We start from the raw sequence: 20,618 nt of genomic DNA on the forward strand, positions 1-20,618 counted from the left end.
TGCTCCTATCATGTTCTGTAGAAAATAAGAATTGTGTAACCAAGTGGAAGGCCAGCTCCCCCTTGTTTTCTGAGATGGGAAACATCGCCTCCGTGGTCACTGGGTTCTGCCTGGCTGCCAGATATCTACACCTGCAACCCAATGGACTCACAAGCATGGTTACTGGAAGGGAGCTCCTTTCACCAGGACAGTCTCCGCTGGCTCCTTCTGCACAAACTTCAGGGATTCCCTGTGCCAATTAACCCAGGCAGAGCCTATCAGTGTAATTGTCAGCACTAATTTACCTTTTCCTAAGACATATAGAGTAAGGGAGGGTTATAACTCCTGTCAGTTTTTTTCTCAACTGTGTCCAGATAGGGAAATTTCCCTTCTCTCCCTGTCTGATAGCAAAAACAGGAAGTGAGAGAAAATCCAAAGTGAGGGAAATTCATAGTAGTCACAAGGGTCCACAGAACCAGTGTCCTCACTAGAAGATTGCTCTTCTATTTCTGCTCAGGTGAAATTGGGATTTTCTTTCACTTAATATAAACCTGACAGGTGTTCTCATTACTCTCTACCCTATCTAAAACTAAAAAAAGTGTTGTCTTCAGATATACTTTAATAAAAAGAAACAATCAAGACTTATAATCTTCTCCAATAATCAGTCAGCATAAAATCATTTTTAAGTGGCAAGGCCACTTACCTTTCACTACCTCCCTCTTCCTTTGATTGTAAGCTCCATGAGCAGGGCCCTCTGTTTTGAACTGTATTGTAATTGTATTGTCCCCCTTTATATTGTAAAGTGCTGCGCAAACTGTTGGTGCTATAAAGTAAATCCTGTATAATAATAATAATAATAAATGTCCTGGTATTCTATTAGCTCCAATAATAAGAGTGCTTGATCTAAAGTTTTCCTGTTTCTCCAAATTCCAAGTGCACATACAGCCCATGACACTGCATGAATCCTTGCCCGTTATCACAGAGGATATTCAACTGCGTACTCTGCGGGATGCGTTCCATTCTTTAGCCCCACCCTTCGATGCAAAAAAGCATGGCTGTGTACATTCACTTGTATGACAGGCTGTATGACACACATTGGGGGAGATTTACTAAAACTGGAGCACTCAGAATCTGGTTCTGCTGTGCATGGTAGCCAATCAGCTTCTAATTTCAGCTTGTTCATTTAAGCTTTGGCAATAAAACCTGGAAGCTGATTGGTTTCTATGCAGAGCTGCACCAGATTTTTCACTCTCCAGTTTTAGTAAAAAACCCCATTGGTTCCTCGGGCATGGAGCTGGGAGATTTATGTTAGGCCCAAAACATGTCTATATTAGTCTGTATGCATGAACCCTTAGTGCCTGATCTACAGATTTTTTCTATGGCAGTGATTCTGTAATTATTATATTGCACTTGGAAAAGATCCTCCAGAAGTCAATAATAAATTCAGTAAAGTTTAATTCATTTATTGAGATTATTCAAGTTGTTATGTGATTTAAAAACTATGCAAAACTATGAAAGGGTGGACACGACCTTTAAAATTCAAATTCTCAGTAAAAAAAAAAAATTATATATATATATTTCAGAAACAGAGCTAACACATTCTGACAAAAATATTACAAAACCAATCACATGTGTCAGTGAAATAAATTAATACATTGTTACACTGCAGTCTTTATTGAAAATTGGACTCCAGCCAAAAATGTTTTTTTCTTTTTTTTATTGTGGATAGAGTAGACTAGAGGCAGGACTTCTGTCATGTTTTAATTGCTCTCATGTTCTAGTGGCACTGGAGGACGTGATGGCAAATCACATAGTAATACAAACAGATGTTCTAACACTTCCACTACTTTTACAGTCATTAGTGCCCCTGCAAGAAAGAGTTCCTCTTACTTCCTGCCCCAGTGACAACACAGAATGTGAGGGAAAATCTCTCCAATGGGGACAAAGACAGCAGTGAAAATCTAACATGTATTTGTTTTATGATAGTGCTCACATTCAGTGGCTGTTGTCACACTACATTTACAAGGGTGATTGTTGCGAACAGAGAGAGTAGTGTGCAGAAGGCAGATGTATTCCACATGTTGCCCTTGTTCTTGAATTCCTTCTCACATCTGTCACCTACATACCCCAAGTCTGCAGAGGTTTTGCATCTGGAGAGTAAAAAAGTATATTCAGTAAATCTGGGATACAAATGGGTGTTTATTGATTACAGAGAGAAATGCTTAAAAATTTGAACATTTATAGTGGGGCAAGCTGAATATTTTAAGGTGTGCGTCCAGGCCAAACAGGTTTTTTTTTTGTTTTTACTGCTACCCAGGGCTTTGTTAGGGGTAGTGTTGATAAGCTTTGGGCTTGTGTTGCTGGCATTAGTTTGGCATCAGTTTGAAACACTTCTGAGATCATTCAGAATTCATTAAAAGGTGCATTTGGCCCACAATTGACTCCTTCTGACTCGCATTTGATCTGCTTCAAGCAGATTTTGCATTCTGATAGACTTGTATTCAGAACCCGCTTCAAGGAAACAAAAGAGATTTTCCTGCTCTTAGGGCTTGTTCACACCAGATGCAGGCCAGGGCAGTTTAATCTGCATCAAATTCACATGCAGTGTTTTCCACATATTCTAAGGGCCCTAGTTCACAAAAGTGCAGTGCATTCCAGTGCATTAAACAAAATGAGACCATGCTTAATGTTTTCTGTATGGAAGGCATCTGGAATGTGGAAAAACACATCAAAAACATATCAGAACACATCAAAAACATGCTGGAACGCCTGAAATGAGGTGAGGAAAAGAGAGGGGGATAATGTACCAGAAAGCATTAAAAATGCATAAAGAAATGCATCTGGAACACAGAAATATGATGTGAACCAGCCTTTATTCTCACATTGACAATGGTTTCACCGGTAGTGAAAGAAAATCTGCAACAGAGATACAGTGGATATAAAAAGTCTACACACCCCTGTTAAAATGTCAGGTTTCTGTGATGTAAAAAAATGAGACAAAGATAAATCATTTCAGAACTTTTTCCACCTTTAATGTGACCTATAAACTGTACAACTCAATTGATAAACACACTGAAATCTTTTAGGGGGGGGTGTAAACATAAAAAACTAAAATAATGTGGTTGCATAAGTGTGCACACCCTCTTATAACTGGGGATGTAGCTGTGTTCAGAATTAAGCAATCGCATTCAAAATCATGTTAAATAGGAGTCAGTACACACCTACCATCATTTAAACTGCCTCTGATTAACCCCAAATATAGTTCAGCTCTTCTAGTAGGTCTTTCCTGACATTTTCTTAGTCGCATCCTACAGAAAAACCCATGGTCCACGGAGAGCTTCGAAAGCATCAGAGGAATCTCATTGTTAAAAGGTATCAGTCACAAGAAGGGTACAAAAGATCTTCCAAGGCATTAGATATACCATGGAACACAGTGAACACAGTCATCATCAAGTGGAGAATATATGGCAGTGACATTACCAAGAACTGGACTTCCCTCCAAAATTGATGAAAAGACGAGAAGAAAACTAGTCTGGGAGACTGCCAAGAGGCCAACAGCCATATTTAAGGAGCTGCAGGAATATCTGGCAAGTACTTTCTGTGTGGTACATGTGACAACAATCTCCCATATTCTTCATATGTCTGGGCTATGGGGTAGAGTGGCAACACGGAAGCCTTTTCTTATGAAAAAAAATAAATAAAAAGCCCAGCTACATTTTGCAAAAACACATCTGAAGTCTCCCAAAAGCATGTGGGAAAATGAGTCATGGTCTGATGAAACCAAGGTTGAACTTTTTGGCCATAATTCCAAAAGATATGTTTGGAGCAAAAACAACACTGCACATCACCAAAAGAACACCATACGCACAGTGAAGCATGGTGGTGGCAGCATCATGCTTTGGGGCTGTTTTTCTTCAGCTGGAACTGGGGCCTTAGTCAAGGTAGAGGGAATTATGAACAATTCCAAATACCAGTCAATATTGGCACAAAACCTTCAGGCTTCTGCTAGAAAGTTGAACATGAAGAGGAACTTCATCTTTCAGCATGACAACGACCCAAACCATACATCCAAATCAACAAAGGAATGGCTTCACCAGAAGAAGATTAAAATTTTGGAATGGCATAGCCAGAGCCCAGACCTGAATCTGATCAAAAATCTGTGGGGTGATCTGAAGAGGGCTGTGCACAGGAGATGCCCTCACAATCTGACAGATTTGGAGTGTTTTTGCACGGAAGAGTGAGCAAATATTGCCAAGTCAAGATGTGTCATGCTGATAGACTCATACCCAAAAGACTGAGTGCTGTAATAAAATCAAAAGGTGCTTCAACAAAGTACTAGTTTAAGGGTGTGCACACTTATGCAACCATATTATTTTAGTTTTTTATTTTACTTCCCTCCAACTAAAAGATTTCAGTTTGTTGTTCAACTGAGTTGTACAGTTTATAGGTCACATTAAAGGTGGAAAAAGTTCTGAAATGATTTATCTTTGTCTCATTTTTTTATATCACAGACACCTGGCAGTTGACATGTTTTTAACCAACCCTTATTCTATCTAAAATGAATAAAATGGCATTAGATATTCTTTACATAAGACACAAAACTATGTACTCATTGATAATACACTTGCCTTTCTGTTTCCATCTTACAGCACTTGGCTTTTCAGGACTGATTTCACCTAAAAACATATTACTGTGACAGGTTCTCTTTAACTTCTACACATGCTAAATCTGTCACATCATCGTGTATGGTCACCCTTGGGCAACTCATGCCTGCATATACATTTTTACCTGCATACTGACTTTAGATTTTCCACAACACAGATTCCATCATTCAAACAGATATTTTCTTTGCACAGTACAAGCACTTTGGGTGGTACAGAGGTGGAAGATGGATGTGTAGGTGGTGGCAATGGTTGTGAATGCGTCAATCCGGAATTATCTAGAGAAATGAAAAAGAGATGATGAGTTTATTTCTGTATTGAGGTGCTCGTAAGAAAAACGAAACATATTTATTAAAGCCTAAATTAATGTAAAAACAAAATAGCACAGATACTTAAAATCAATGCAATGTGTCCCATATGCTGCTGGCTGGTGCTTTGGTTGAAATTTTTCATCCTCCACCACTATACTTTTCTAGTGCAGCAGAGGTTAATAAAGCCAAGAGACTTGTTATATGTACTCATCAAGAGTGCTGACAATGCTCTCCCTTATCACTCACCTCCTCCATTCATAGAAGCTGCTTCTATGAATGAAAAGCAATCTATGAATGGAGGAGGTGGAACTTTTATGCACTCATCTGTCTTCCATTCATAGACTGTTTCATTCATGGAAGCTTTAGTACAGCTTCTATGAATGGAAGAGGTGGATGGAAAGGGGATAGTTAGCACTCTTGAGTGCGTTTGACTAGTCCCTTTGGTTATTAAGCCTGCCACACTATAGAATTATGGTGGAAGGGGTGGGGGAAAATCAGAGAACCAAAAATTGCAACTAAAGGACCAACCGGCAAGAGAGACACATTGCATTGATTCAAAGTAATGTCCCTGTGCTGATTTTTAATTTTTTCTTTTTTTACTAAACTTAGGTTGTAAAAATACATAAATGCAATGGAATCATATACAGTGTATCACATGCTACTCGGTGCTTTTTTTTTCAGCTGAAACATGCAAGGACACAAGAAAGTAGTACTTTCTCGACCTGTCAAACGATTCCTAATCAGCTGCGCCTCCCCAGTGAGACCCGACAGTCCTTGAGCACCCTGCTTCCCCCATTCATCTTTTTATTTATTATTATTTATTACAGGTACTTGTATAGCGCCATAAATTTAGGCAGAGCTTAACATATACTGTATATTGTACATTCACATCAGTCCCTAATCCTCAAGGGGCGTACAATCTAAGGGCCCTAACTTACTGTAAGGGAATTCCTGTACAGCAACTGGCGCAAAGAAATGTGCATGTGTGCAACATTGCGCATAGATATAAGCACAGGCGCATTGTTGATAAAAATGAGCATAGGCACGTGCATGCGCTCAAGAATGCGTGCACATGGGAACACACACGTGGAAGCATGCCCACAGTTTCTGGCGCCACACAGAATATTTAAAGGAGGCTCTTACTCTCTGTAAGTGCTGACTAGTCTTCAGCTATTTCCTTGTGTTCTGTTGTATCCTGTGTGTATCCATTACTGACCCGGCTTGCCATTGACCTGCTCTTGGATCCTGTTTATGCTTCTGCTCATCTGTTTCTGATCCTGGCTTACTCCTGACCTCATTCCTGTCTGATGTTTCAGTACTTCATCGCCTGCTCGTTGCTGACTCTGGCTATCACTCTGACTACACTTTCGGCTCCAGTTCGGCTCTACAGTCCTGCTGAATGATTGCCCTGGCTGTCTATCATATCAGCTCCGGTTGTTACGGTGTGTTCCGGCCTCACGCTTGTTAGAAGTTTTGGCAAGCCAGGCATCCAGATCTTACAGTTCCAGTGGAGTGCTCCTTTAATCTTAGCTGGTTGTTCCTGCATCTCCTCTGTTCCTGACCGCATGCCCTGCCTGATTTACCGAGTTTACACCTCCAGCCACAAGTTTTCTGATCAACAGATCAGCATTTGCAGACACTCGTGTTCCTCCTGTCCCTCGGCACCATCTGTTCCACCTACAGTGGGGCCTGGGCTGGAGATACAAGAGAGGCCGACCATCTCATCAATTCAGACTTCTATCAGGTACGTGACACTTACATTCATACATACACATACTAGGGCCAATTTAGACAGGACCCAATTAATCTACCAGCATTTCTTTGGAGTGTGGGAGGAAACCGTAGTACCCAGAGGAAACCCTTGCAAGCACAGGGAGAACATGCAAACATCTGTCACCCAGTCCCCTAGGTTACTGCCAGTCCCCTAGGTTACCCAGTCCCCTAGGTTACCCAGTCCCCTAGGTTACCCAGTCCTCTACTGCTAATCTCAATCATCTTGACATGGGGGCCTGCCATAATGCTCGAACCAGGGGTTCTTGGGAAGGAGGATGGGTCACTAGTCATTATTAAATGAAAAAAAAGGAAAGAGAGAATTAATTGAGTATCTACAGATCCAAGCTCTGAAATCGATCACAGGAATGGATCAAGTGAACTCAAGAAAAATGAATTTGAAATATTCACTCATTTCAGTATTACATTGCAAATATATAATAACCTCTCAATAATTTTACATCACCATTTTCTGGTTTGGCTGTGCAACTTTTAGAATCAACTTTCTCCCACCAACCTCCTCATTGGACAATACTGTTCTCGCCAATGAGCAGGCTGATAACACACGAAGCTGTAAACCTAACCCAGGTACTAGCACTATCTTCTCCATGGCCACTCAGTTTTTTAAAGGTGTGTGATTCACATGACTGATTGAACAGAATGATACAGTTCACAAATATAACGTATATTTCAGCTACATACTTAGTTGTTTTCTTGAAATTTTTGCTTTATTGTATAACCATATTTTTTTATATTCATGTTGCTTTCCCCCTTAAAGGGACTTTGTCATCCGAGAATAGCTATTGAGAACTAAGGTACTGTACTGCAAAAAATTGCTTTATCTATATGTAGAGCTAAACCCAAAGGGGTTGCTGGTAATAGCTGCTTCTTCTCAAATAGTACAGAGGCTGCCCAACACCACAAGCACCAATCCCATTCACACTGGCTCCTATAGCACACTCTAGGGCAGGGGTCTGCAACCTTTAAGACATAAAGAGCCACTTGGACCCATTTCCGAGAGGGAAAAAAAGACTGGGAGCCGCAAAACCATTGCAACATTTAAAACAAATCCGACACTGCATATATTGCAAAAAACGCTCTGGTCATGAAGGGGGTTTAAGGGCCCAGTAAGCAAAGGGTTAATCAGGGCCACAGTGTATCGTCATAATCACAATCATAGCCTTAGGTCAGTGGTGGGCAACCTTTTTTTTCGACTGAGCCAAATCTCGCCAAAACCACGATTGAAATTTATTTTGAGAGAAACATTTTTAAAACTGAAAATACATCCCCCATATAGTAATTCATCCCCCATATAGTAATTCATCCCCCATAGTAATTCATCCCCCATAGTAATTCATCCCCCATATAGTAATTCATCCCTCATATAGTAATTCATCCCCCATAGTAATTCATCCCCCCTATAGTAATTCATCCCCCATATAGTAATTCATCCCCCATAGTAATTCATCCCCCCTATAGTAATTCATCCCCCCTATAATAATTCATCCCCCATATAGTAATTCATCCCCCGTAGTAATTCATCCCCCATAGTAATTCATCCCCCCTATAGTAATTCACCCCCCATATAGTAATTCATCCCCCCTATAGTAATTCATCCCCCCTATAGTAATTCATCCCCCATATAGTAATTCATCCCCCATATAGTAATTCATCCCCCCTATAGTAATTCATCCCCCCTATAGTAATTCATCCCCCCTATAGTAATTCATCCCCCATAGTAATTCATCCCCCATAGTAATTCATCCCCCATAGTAATTCATCCCATATAGTAATTCATCCCTCATATAGTAATTCATCCCCCATAGTAATTCATCCCCCCTATAGTAATTCATCCCCCATATAGTAATTCATCCCCCATAGTAATTCATCCCCCCTATAGTAATTCATCCCCCCTATAATAATTCATCCCTCATATAGTAATTCATCCCCCCTATAGTAATTCATCCCCCCTATAGTAATTCATCCCCCCTATAGTAATTCATCCCCCCTGTAGTAATTCATCCCCCGTAGTAATTCATCCCCCCTATAGTAATTCATCCCCCCTATAGTAATTCATCCCCCATAGTAATTCATTCCCCATATTGTGTGAATTCACTTACCTTTGCTCCGCGCGTTCCTCTCGCTGGGTTCCCACGCCGTTCTGGTCTTCAGGGCGGACTGTGAGAGGAGAGGAGTTCGTCACGCTGCCCCGCCTACATCCGGGCTGCCCCGCCTACATCCTGACAGCCAATGTTTGCCAGCGGGTGCCCGGCACACAGAAGATCTACATTAAAAGAGCCGCGGCTTGCCGACCCTATTGCCTGTCACCTGGTGGGCAGTGTGCTCCGGAGCCGCAGGAAAGGTGAAAAAGAGCCGCATGCGGCTCCGGAGCCGCGGGTTGCCGACACCCGCTCTAGGGGATATTGTTTTGATATTTATTGAATGAAGAACTTTAAACAGGAGAGGGGTCAGGGCACGGGATACTCCAAAAACTATCAACAACAGCAATGGGAGGACAATCATCCCTACCATCTATACCAAGCCTTTTGGGTCTGGTATGGATTTTGAGGAGAACCCCCACGCAAAAAAAAAAAAAATGGTGCGGGGTCCCTCCGACAATTCATACCAGACCCTTATTTGAGCATGCAGCCCAGTCAGGAAAGGAGGGGACGAGCCAGCACCCCCCCTCCTGAACCATACCAGACCACATGCCATCAACATGAGGGGGTGCTTTGGGGCGGGCACCTTGTCCCCATGCTGATGGGGACAAGGGCCTCTTCCCCACAACTCTGGGGTGTGGCTGTGGGGGTCTTCGGGCGGGGGGCTTATCGGAATCTGGAAGCCCCCCTTTATCAAGGGGGCCTCCAGATCCAAGCTCCCCCCATGTGAATGAGTATGGGGTACATGGTACCACTACCCATTCACAAAAAAAAGCTGTAGTTTGAAAAAAGACAGGAGACAGTCTTTGACAAGTCCTTTATTAAAAGAAGGAAAATAAAAGAATGTCGCTCGAAGTAGATCCAATGTCAATCACGCCTTTTTCACACTACATTTTTTTTTTGTGAATGGGTAGCGGTACCATGTACCTCATACTCTTTCACATAGGGGAAGGGGAGCTTGATCTGGGGGCTCCCTTTGCTAAAGGGGGATTCTGATTCTGATCAGACCCCCACAACCACAGCCCAGAGTTGTGGGGATGAGGCGAGATAAAAGCAAACAGAGGGTGCACCGGTCTTGTGCATTACCTTTAAAAAATGTATTTAATAATGATAAAAGTAGGTATTTTACTCTCAAAATGTCAATAGTCAAAGGTACATAATGAAAGAACCGCTTTGGCCAATCCGCACTACGTGTCTGTTCGTAATGGGAACTCAGGACCTCCAACAGGCTGACGCGTTTTGAGGACTTGTCTCTTTCTCAGAAGGGAAAGAGGCCCTTGTCCCCATCAACATGAGGTCAAGGTGCTTTGGGGGGAGCCCCCCCTGCCCCAAAGCACCCCCCCATGTTGAGGGTATGTGGCCTGATATGGTTCAGGAGGGGGGGTGCTTGCTCATCCCCCCCTTTCCTGACCTGCTGGGCTGCATGCTCGGATAAGGTTCTGGTATGGATTTTGAGGGGACCCCATGCCATTTTTTAAAAAACCTTTTGGCTTGGTTTGGATGGAGGGGGGGACCCTACATCATTTGTTTTATTATTTTGTAATTGCCAGCTTTTTTTTTTTACATTCAGCTGTCAGTGGGGAGCCCCACTGACAGCTGATTACTCATAGGTTGTCTCAGTGCCCTATTTTTTTCTCTGTTGGCTAATAAAAACTGGCAAAGCTCAAAAAACGGCTAAAAACACTGTATAAAAATGCAGAAAAATCACGGTAAAATATACGAGAAAAATCAGACGTGAATGGAGCCTTACAGCTGTAGACCATAAAGCAACTCTCTTTGGCACCTGGTTACCTTGCGCCACTGCACAACTATTAGTACCCAATTACCAGGGTGCTGTATAGTAACATGGGGACACTTTCCTCTAGGCTCATACTCCAGGATTTTGCTGAGAACAGGGAAACAACCAGTACTTTGAGACCTATGAGAGCTGTCTCAAGCTACGTATGGCACTTCTACTGTCATTTTACGCGGCCTACCACTTCATGGCTGAGTTGCTGTTGTTCCCAGTTTCTTCCACTTTGTTATAATATCATTAACAGTTGACTATGGAATATTTAGTAGCAAGGAAATTTCATGGATTAACTTATTGCTCAATTGGCAACCTATCACGGTACCACACTTGAATTCACTGAGCTCCTGAGAGCGAGCCATTCTTTCCTAAATGTTTGTAGAAGCGGTCTGAATGCTCAGGTGCTTGGTTTTATTTTTTTTTATTTTTTTTTAATGTAATATTTTTTTTTAAATAGTTATATTCAAACTCCAAGGTAAGTTTTTTGTTGTCACTAGTATGCCACCCACTGGTGCCCTCTGAGTAGGGGACCCCAGGGAAAAGTCCAAGGGGAAAGTTGCCCACTTTATGTAGATCTAGTGTTGAGTTTTCACAAGCTTCAGTGTATCTAGGGTGATGTATGTCTCAATGTCTAATTTTAAAAGGCCCTTTCCAAAAGGTCCTCTGCATATCCAAAGATTTTATGTATATGTTGCTTGTATTGATGGAAATAAACCCTCCAAGCTTATAAATGGAACCTCTGCCATATACAGCCCAGTCCTCTAGACAACTCACTGACTTTGTTCTTGTATGAAACCTTAAAATTCCCACTTTTTTTCTTTTGCTTTGATTACGATATATTGGGGAGAGGGGTTGTACTATAGTGGCTTATGACTTTGTGGCTTCTACCTGTTTCTAAACATCTGCTTTAAAGTAGTTGTAAACCTCAGACATGGAATATGAACAAAGCATATCCCTCTATAGTGTGTACTTATCTCAATCAAGAGCACTAAGTATAATTTCTGTCTGCTGCGTTGTTCCTCTGTTATCAGCATGAATCACTTCTGACAGGTTTTCCTGACACCAAGGTAAAAATGGTGACTGTGGATTGATAGCCTCAGCTCTGTTCCTGTGTGCTGAGTGGAGAGAGTGTGTCTCTTCCCTCCAATCAGCTCTCAGACCTCTCCTCACTGAGCTTTTCAGTGTGTAATTTTAGCTCTCTACCCCCTGTTTCGGAACTCTCAGGACAAGCTTTATAAATTCTGGACTTTGATCAGCTGTGTAGAAGAGAAGACTACAGATAAACAGGTACAACATATGTAGAAGGGTTGGTTTCATTTCTCTGTATAGTCATTTCACTTGGTATATTTAACTGTTTACAACCACTGTAAGTAAAATGTGATAATTTGTGGCATACCTTCCATAGATATGAGAATAAAAGCATCTCCTCCTTTTAGGAAGTCCCTTCTATAAAGCCATTCTTCAGCCTTAAACAGGAACTGTCCATACCCACCAGTCTTTCTGTAAGTGGTTCCATTAGGGAATAATGAGAAACTTCCTACCACTGCAGGATTATTCCATAACAATGTGTTGGAACCTGGAAGCAGACACAGTTATTTTTCAACATCTGTAATCTTCCTATTCTTTTAAATGCGTTTTTCATTTTTATTAAGGTAAATGTATGCAATTATTTTTTCTTAGATATACATGTACAATGCAAGAGAGACCAGATTTATCTAATTACACTTATCAATGTGTAAAAACATTTTTAAAACTTTGTTTCTATGTATACCTTACAGTTATATATCTACAGTGCATGGGGGAAGCCATATTTGCTCATAAACAGCTAAATAATATATCTATATACTCAGGGTCGTGGATAAGGGGGTACCACCAGTCCTCCTGTTTGAGGCCCAGGCCAGGAGGGGGGCCAAAGCAGCTGATTGAATCAGATGTGGGCAAACAGGGTGGCTTCTTCTCCTCCTCCTCCTGGCCTTCAGCTGCTCCAGAGAGAGCCATACAGGAGGTTGGTTCCAGTAATTGCCCCCACCACAACCATCACCTTCCCTGTGTACCATACATTTCCCCCTGCTGCCCAGGTCCCCCTGTGTGCCCCCACCCCCACAGTGCTGCCGGCTTCCCTCCTCTTCTTTCCAACGACATCTGCGACCACACAATAGGATCCTTTAGGATGGAGAGTGGGGGAAGGGTCTGGTAAATGTGTCACATTTACCAGCATTTTCCTTTCCTGAATGAACACAATGAATGATCAGTAACAATCACTCACTGTGTTTATTCGTAACCAAACCTCTTTTTTTTGTGGTGGAGGGGCCCTGTCAGGTTTGCTGTATGGGGTCTTGTGGTTTCTAACAGCAGCCATATATATATAGAGAGAGAGAGAGAGAGAGAGAGAGAGAGAGAGAGAGAGGGGGGGGAGAGAGAGAGAGAGAGAGAGAGATCTTTATATATAATTATATGTACTGAAATAAAAATGTTATTTTCCCTTACAAAGGTGTTCCTTTTCCATCCCCTTTGATTGAGTGAAGCATTGGAGACAATAGCTACAGTAATGATACATTCACCTAGAAAGGAGTTTCAAGGGATATTGTACATATTGCCAAATACCCAGTTTAACTGCCCTATTGCAATGAAGAGGATATTCAAATTCTGCTGGGATGCAAGGATCTTGGCCTCTTTAATATCTTGGTGTTTGCCAGGTCTAAGGGTATTTGGGGAGGAAATATTCAAGCAGTGTTAGTGGAGAAGTTTTTGGACTGCATATGACTTTGTGTTATTAATGCTTTGTGGAAAATCCAATAGGACTTAAGGTTCAGGTGCAGGAGTTCCCTCTGACCTCAGTTGATCAATTTATTGAAATGAATTCTAATCGCCCTATAGCAAATACCCCAATTTAAGAACGGTTTACTGGATTTCTCTTTGGATCAAGAAAGGAAACTAATTCCGAGCCAGGAAGGGCTGACGGAGATCCATACAACCTTCCGAATAGGGATGAAGCTATCTCTGTACTGGCCATTGGTCTGCAACTAAAAAGATTCTGTAATTTTAATAAAAGAGAGCTGCAACAGTTATATAATGCAGACACCTAAAGCTGCCCACGCTTATTTTACTTTCACTTTTGAAACAGGACACATATAGAGGGCGAATCTCCTTTACGGGGACACAGGCAGCAATAAAAACTAGACAGATGTTCTAATCCCTCTCCACTCTATTCCAAACTAAAACAAAGGTTTGCATTTAGTTATACCTTAAGATCACATACACACTGGGTGTTTAGCAACTATGCATGACACTCTTGTTTTTAGGTGTGGGCAGAGAGCACAGGTGCAACCATCCAGCCCTGCTTCTGGCAGCCTGTCAAATTGTACGAAAGGCTGAATGCAGTGGCTGGACATTGAACCTGACAGAACGAATAGTTAAGGCAGTGTGGGTCCAGGGCTAAATGCACGGTACATATTTGTCATCAGTACGGTATAAAAGTGAAATAAGATGAAGAATCCTACTTAGTCTGCTTTATAGAATAGAATAGAATAGAAACAAATACTGTAGAATAGGTTAAATGGAATAGAATAGAAAATAAAAGAATAGAATAGAAAAAATAGAATAGAAAAGAATAGAATAAAGCAGAGGATAATAGAAAATAAACGAATAGAATAGAAAATAAAAGAATAAAATTGAAGAGAATAGATCACAATGGAATAGAACAGTATAGAATAGAATACAAAAAGAATAGAATAGCAAATAAAAGAATAGAATAGAATGAAAAATAATGGAATGGACTAGAACAGAAAAAAATTAAATAGAATGTAATAGAAAATAAAATAAAAATAGGAAGCATAGAACAGAATAGAATTAAATAGAACAAATATAGCCGCCTTCTGAAATTCAAATCGATTTAACAAGAATAAATATATGAAACAAATTCTGAAAATTAACCATTCTATATCCTGCTTGAAGTGTAAAACTAAAACATTCCCTAATATCTCTGATACTGCTCACATCAATGCACTGCAGTAGCGCACATTACCACAATAAGCAGTAATACGGATTATAATCATTCATTTTGAATGGCACCCAAATGCACCCTCACAACTTGTTTTTATTGCAACACTCTGTAACAAACCATTGTGCGATGCGATAAAAAATACAGCAGGTATTTTAGGCCTCTTGTGGTGCATTAGGCAACCTATTCAAATAAATATCTTGCTTTAATGCAACACACATCAACACATGTGCGTTACATGCGCTGCAACAGATCTGACTGGTGTGAATCAGCCTTCAAGGGAGCAACACAATTGTCATGGTTTGGGTTTTGATAGGACAGATAGCCTGCAGTTACAAATTCTACCTACACCTACTATTGTGGGTGTGAACATAAAATAAAATAGTTCTTTGATGAAAGACAATTAATTTCACTGCTCATACTTCTGTCCTCCATATGCATTAACACATTGGAACAGGGACAGGACTGATGGACTGTGAAAGGTAGAGATGCCTCATCAGTGGTGTATTTAGATTTTGTGCTGCCCCCCCCCCCCAATGAGAGAACGAGAGAGTCAATAAGTGTGTGTGTGTATGTATATATGATTCTCTCTCTCCCCCCCCCCTCTCTCTCTTCCCTCTCTCTTTTTCCCTTCCCTCTCTCTTTTTCCATCTCGCTCTCTTCTCTCTCTCTTTCTCCCTCTCTCTCCCCTCTCTTTCTCCCTTCCCTCTCTCTTTTTCCATCTCTCTCTCTTCCCCCCCCTCTCTCTCTCCCTCTCTCTCCCCACCATCTCTCTCCCCTATCTTTCTCCCTCTCTTCCCTCTCTCTCTTCCCCCCTCTCTTTCCCCCCTCTCTTTTCCCTCTCTCTCTCTCTTCCCTCCCTCTCTCTCTTCCCTCTCTCTCTTCCCTCTCTTGCCCCCCACTCTCTCCCTCTCTCTCACCCTCTCTCTGTCTCTCTTCCCTCTCTCTCTCTTCCCTCTCTCCCTTCCCTCTCTATCTTCCCCTCTCTCCATCTCTCTCTTCCCTCTCTATCCCTCTCTTTCCCGCCTCTCTCTTCTCTCTCTCTCTCCTCTCTCTCCCCCTCTCTCCTCTCTCTCTTCCCTCTCTCCCCCCTCTCTCCCTCTATCTCTATTCCCTCTCTATCTCCGCCCCCCTAAAATTTTCCGCCCTAGGCAAACGCCTTGTTTGCCTCGTGGTAGATATGCCCCTGTACCTCAGGCTGGGTTCATACCAGTAGTGTATGAATCAATTAGTGCTAGTGTGCACTGACATATTTTTGAAGCAGTTTGCATTTAGAATTTCCATCAAATGACTTGAATCATAAAATGAAGATAAAAACATCCCAAATACAGCAAGACAAACCATGACACAATTCAACTCATTGATGCAAACAAGTCTTACTGAAAACAATGTTTTTTTTTTACATTTTGTTACATTTTTAAATTCTACAAAATGCATGGACAAGAGAAAATATGTTGTTCTCCACGTATAATTGCATTGCAGTGCATTGTGTCTAGTGTGACAAGCTCTCAAGGGACATTTTACTGTCTTAGTCTTACTTAATCTGTAGTATTCTGACCTGGTGAGAACTGTTTTGGATCTGTAGTAATACTCTTCATGTTTGATGTTCTCTGCTGAATGGTTGGATTTTGGTCCATGAACTCCACTGTAGCTTGCCTCCAAGGACAGGGCCACTGAAGGGTGCGATCATTCTCTCCAGTTATCAGATAAAGATATGCTGCAAGGTTATATGGTGAAGATAGTGTAGCATATGACCATAGAGCAATCTGGTAAGCATACCCATCGTTAGAGTAGTATGGAGGACTCAGTGCTATTTCTTTAGTGAAATCAAGACTGAAGTTTCTGATGTGCCAAACATTCTGAGGACACTGAGTTTCAGACAAGTTGATGTCATCGATAGAGATACCACCAGTAGAATTTCCACTTCCTTTTACGCCTTGGAACACAAATCTGAACTTCTTTGTGGTATTTAATGAGGAAAAATGAACCTTCCAATAATCAGCAGGTTTGCCTGTAGAATATTTGACATATTGCATTTATTATACTCTCAATATGGCAGATTGGGTGGATATAGAACCATTATATCAATCAGTATCTATAGTGTTTTCATATGACTGACTTGTCTTCAAAGTCATCTGAATATTTGGTTAAATCACATTTGTAGCCTGTGACCATAAGGGCAAACAGGCCAAATTATTCCAAGGCCCCAAGGATAGCATAATCTTATAATTGTATAATGATTCTATTTATATAATGAATTAGGAATATTTATCATAGGAAGTGATTGCGAAAGTACTGTAGAAATTTTAATACAATTACTAAAATCTCATGTAAGCTGTTAAAATAAAGGCAAACGTCATTTCAACCTTTTAAATCTGCATATTTCAGAATACTGGTGATCCTGCCTAGTTCACTTACTTCCTGATATGGGGTAACAACTGTCTCCTAATTTGTTTTTGCCCTGTCTTATGCCCTCTTCATTGAAGATTACAAGCAGCCCTGCCAAGTAGCATTGTGCAGGCATGGTCCACTGTTTTCAGGCAGCTGGTCAAGAGCAGTGATTTTGTGCTTTAAAGAGGTTGAGTTCTATGTATGTGAAGAATAGCATAAAACTAAAATTAGTTTATGAAAGAAGTAAGCTACCAGAAAAAAACAAAAAATTGATCTTTCCTTAGAATCCAATTACTCCAAGTAGTGTAGCTAGGTGCAGGCAAACAGACCCTTTAATAGAGAAGGTTAAATTTGGTGTTGGGGAGTACCCTCAACCCCAAGCTAAATAAGAATTGGAAAAACCCTCTAAATGTGGGACTTTTAAGGCACAAGTTGTATACATGTGTTTATAAAACTATGAAAACTTTAATTGTACAAAATATGATGAAATCACAGCATAAATGGTCAGTGGTTATAGATTTTACAACAAGCACAATATCTCATGAAAACTTTACACAAGTAGGCCATTATGTGCCTTCCACTGATTGGACAACACCAGGCTATAGAGGAGTAAATGCCATTGATAAGAATCGTGGGAGGTGTAGTTCCACTGTATGCAGATGGCATTGCTCCAGAACTGCAAGGAAAACTACATTTCTCAGGGCACTGTGTGGTAAAAGGGAGGAGTGAAGTTATTCACAGTGAACTGCTTGGGGAGGCTCAGGGCACTTGATGTCAGGACAGGGAAGAGTACAGACATCCAGGCCAGCATGTTGAGCAAACCAGGAGCTTGTCCAAGTACGTGGCCTACTTGGCGGCAACACCAGCTGCATCTACAACATTCCAGTGTGGGTTCCCAGGTCAATAGCTGCATCTACAGCATTCAGTGTGGGTTTTCCAGTCATCAGCTGCATCTACAGTATTCCAGTGCAGGTCTGCCATTAATCCATGAGGGGCAACTCTATAATTAGCATCCATGGCTGAAGCACAGGATTGGTGAGAGGGTTCTTAACCAGTTATATACACAGCATGGCAGGAACTAAGCTTTCTCATACCTGATCACAGCTATATCCTCCCACGCCCCAGGTTACTACCAAAAGTTTAACCTAAAATAAGTTCTATCACAATATCTGTTATGGATTGTCCCATTAATCCAGAACTGACAGAACTTTAACCATACCACCGCCTACTACTGTTCAAGTCCCTTTTCAAAATTAACTCTACCATTCACATTTTCAGTAAGTTACTTTTTAAACTTATTGCAGGCTGAGGCTTCCAACATTCACCAGCAGTGCACCAGCACTAAGGGCCCCAACAATAGCCGGCAGAAGTAATCATTCAGAGGCCACCTCTTTCTTTCTCAATGCAATCCATATAATTTCCATCATCTTTACCCAATCTGGTATTGTTTGTCTAGTAAGAAAGTCCTACAGGCAGACTTGGACCTAGCATGGTCACCCAAGTGCATCAGTGGCAGCTACAGGGGTTTAGATTTTTCATTGTTGCCCTTGTTGCACCCTTGGTGACTCTGTTACAGTTTAAGCTGATCTAAGTACAGTACATATTGTGAAGTGGATGAAGTACCATCTTTGTTGGTTCCTGTGTGTACTCTGGTATAGAAATACTCCATATAGTAAATAGTGAGTTTACTCCATTATCCATGCCTAAGTTCTGTACCATTCCAATTTTATGGTTGACTAATATATTGTTTGTATAAGGTATCAATCTGCCTGTCTGTTTGTCTATATTTTTTAAATTGGGTATGTCATAGTGGCAGAGTGTGCAGCACCACCAAGAGTGGTCTCAGAGAGCTCATTGAACCAGCTGCTCCTTACAGTAGTATTTAGGCCTCCAGAATAGTCTGAGGATTATGATAACCTGTTAATTGGTGTGGTAGTTCAAATGACAGTCAGGGGAAAGGTTTTAATGATGGATAACTTGTCGTACACTAACTGGAATATTGCGCTTATAAGCAGAAGCAGAAATATGTTGGAGGAATTAACATAGGTTTCTGTAAAATAGTTAGTAAAAAGCCCAACCAGAGGAAACAAATTTGTGTTCCAGTGATCACCAGTGTCTTTGATTTGACAGTAGAAAAAAGTTTGAAAATTCATATACAAAAATGTGAGCACAGCAAGCAGGCAGGTAGAGGCATTTTATTTTAGAAGAGACATTGCATATCTCTTCTGCAATAAAAGCCTGCCTGCTCGTTGTTTGTTACAGTGGAACATCTGTAGTGGTAAGCTTAATGGGATCACTCATAAAAAGAATGGTCAGTGATCATTTAAAAACACACAACTGGCTGGAATCAAAACAGTATGGTTTTACTAAGGGGAGATCGTGTAAATTTTTTGACTATATCATCATGAAATGTTTTAGACCAGGGTGGTGCTATGGACATATCTTGATTTAAGCAAAGCATTTGATAGGGTTCCACATAATGATCCTATAAAAAGGTTGTACTGTACATGCTAGGACCTAATCTTTGTGTGGTTCAATGGATACTCTGTTGGCCAAAAGATAGATATCAGAGTGTGGTTATAACTGAGGTGCAGTGGGAACAGAGACTTGTCTCTAGTGGTGTATTACAAGATTCTGTACTAGGACCGGTTCTATTTGTTTGTACGTGATTTAACTGAAAGTTAGATTTGCAAGGTATGTCTTTTTACTGATGACAGAAAGATAGAATGATAGTGTACAATATTGGGGGAAGAGTGGCCTGAACTACAAAAATATTTGGCTGTTCTTATTTCAGATGATTGCAAAATTAGCAAACAATGTGGATTGGCAGCTGGGGATAGCAAATATAATTTTGGAATGTATCCCTAGAGGGGTCACCAGTGGACGTTAGGAGGGCCTGATTCCCCTCTATATATCTTTAGTTAGACCTCATCTAGAATACCCAGTTCTGAAAACCTCACCAAGAAATGAGTCCAGAGACAGGCAACTAAAATGTTGGAAGGTGTGAGGGAAAAAACATATCAGGAGAGACTTCAGGAACTCACTACGTACAGTCTGGAGGAAAGAAAGAAAAGGGGAGACATGATTGAAACCTCTAAATGCATTAAAGTGATTGTAAAGGTTTTTTTCTAAAATAATAAAGGTTATTAATACCTGTACAATGGTTTTGCACAGAGCAGCCACTATCCTCCCCTCCGGGGGTCCCCTGTCGGCGCCCCTGGCTCCACCTCTTCTCTGAGTGACCTCACAGTAAGCCGCTTCAATCCTGCGTTTATTAACACACATAGTGTGACTCACCCCACTCCCTGCCCTTTGTTCACAGAATTTGATTGACAGCAGCAGGTGCCAACGACTCCTACTCTTGCCGAGCCTTCTGTGAGAACAGGGAGAGAATAGCAGCACTGCTGCAGACAGGCACAGCAATGGATCGAGATAGGGCTTAGGTAAGTTTTTTCATGGGGAGTGGGAGGGAGGGGAGCTGACATGGAAAATTTTATACTAATGCAGAGAATGCATTAAGCTGAAAAATCTTTTACCTTTACAACCACTTTAACCGCT

At 41.2% G+C, this 20,618-nt stretch overlaps 1 protein-coding gene across 1 annotated transcript in view; it reads right to left on the reverse strand.

The window, feature by feature from the left end:
* Positions 1-1,426: 1,426 nt before the first annotated feature.
* LOC149461414 (meprin A subunit beta-like) overlaps positions 1,427-20,618 on the reverse strand; it is a 37,658-nt gene continuing 18,466 nt past the window's right edge. Inside the window, exons 9-12 of the mRNA XM_089678364.1 lie at positions 16,228-16,680; positions 12,066-12,245; positions 4,768-4,918; positions 1,427-2,129 (exon numbers count right to left, since the gene is read on the reverse strand). Coding sequence (XP_089534490.1) covers positions 1,988-2,129; positions 4,768-4,918; positions 12,066-12,245; positions 16,228-16,680 — 926 coding nt within the window. The 3' untranslated portion in view covers positions 1,427-1,987. The remainder of the gene's footprint in view (positions 2,130-4,767; positions 4,919-12,065; positions 12,246-16,227; positions 16,681-20,618) is intronic.

Source organism: Staurois parvus, unplaced genomic scaffold (genome assembly GCF_062004578.1).
Source record: "Staurois parvus isolate SC_StPar_1 unplaced genomic scaffold, SC_StPar_1.0 ptg000203l, whole genome shotgun sequence".
In the NCBI taxonomy this organism is placed as follows: Eukaryota; Metazoa; Chordata; class Amphibia; order Anura; family Ranidae; genus Staurois; species Staurois parvus.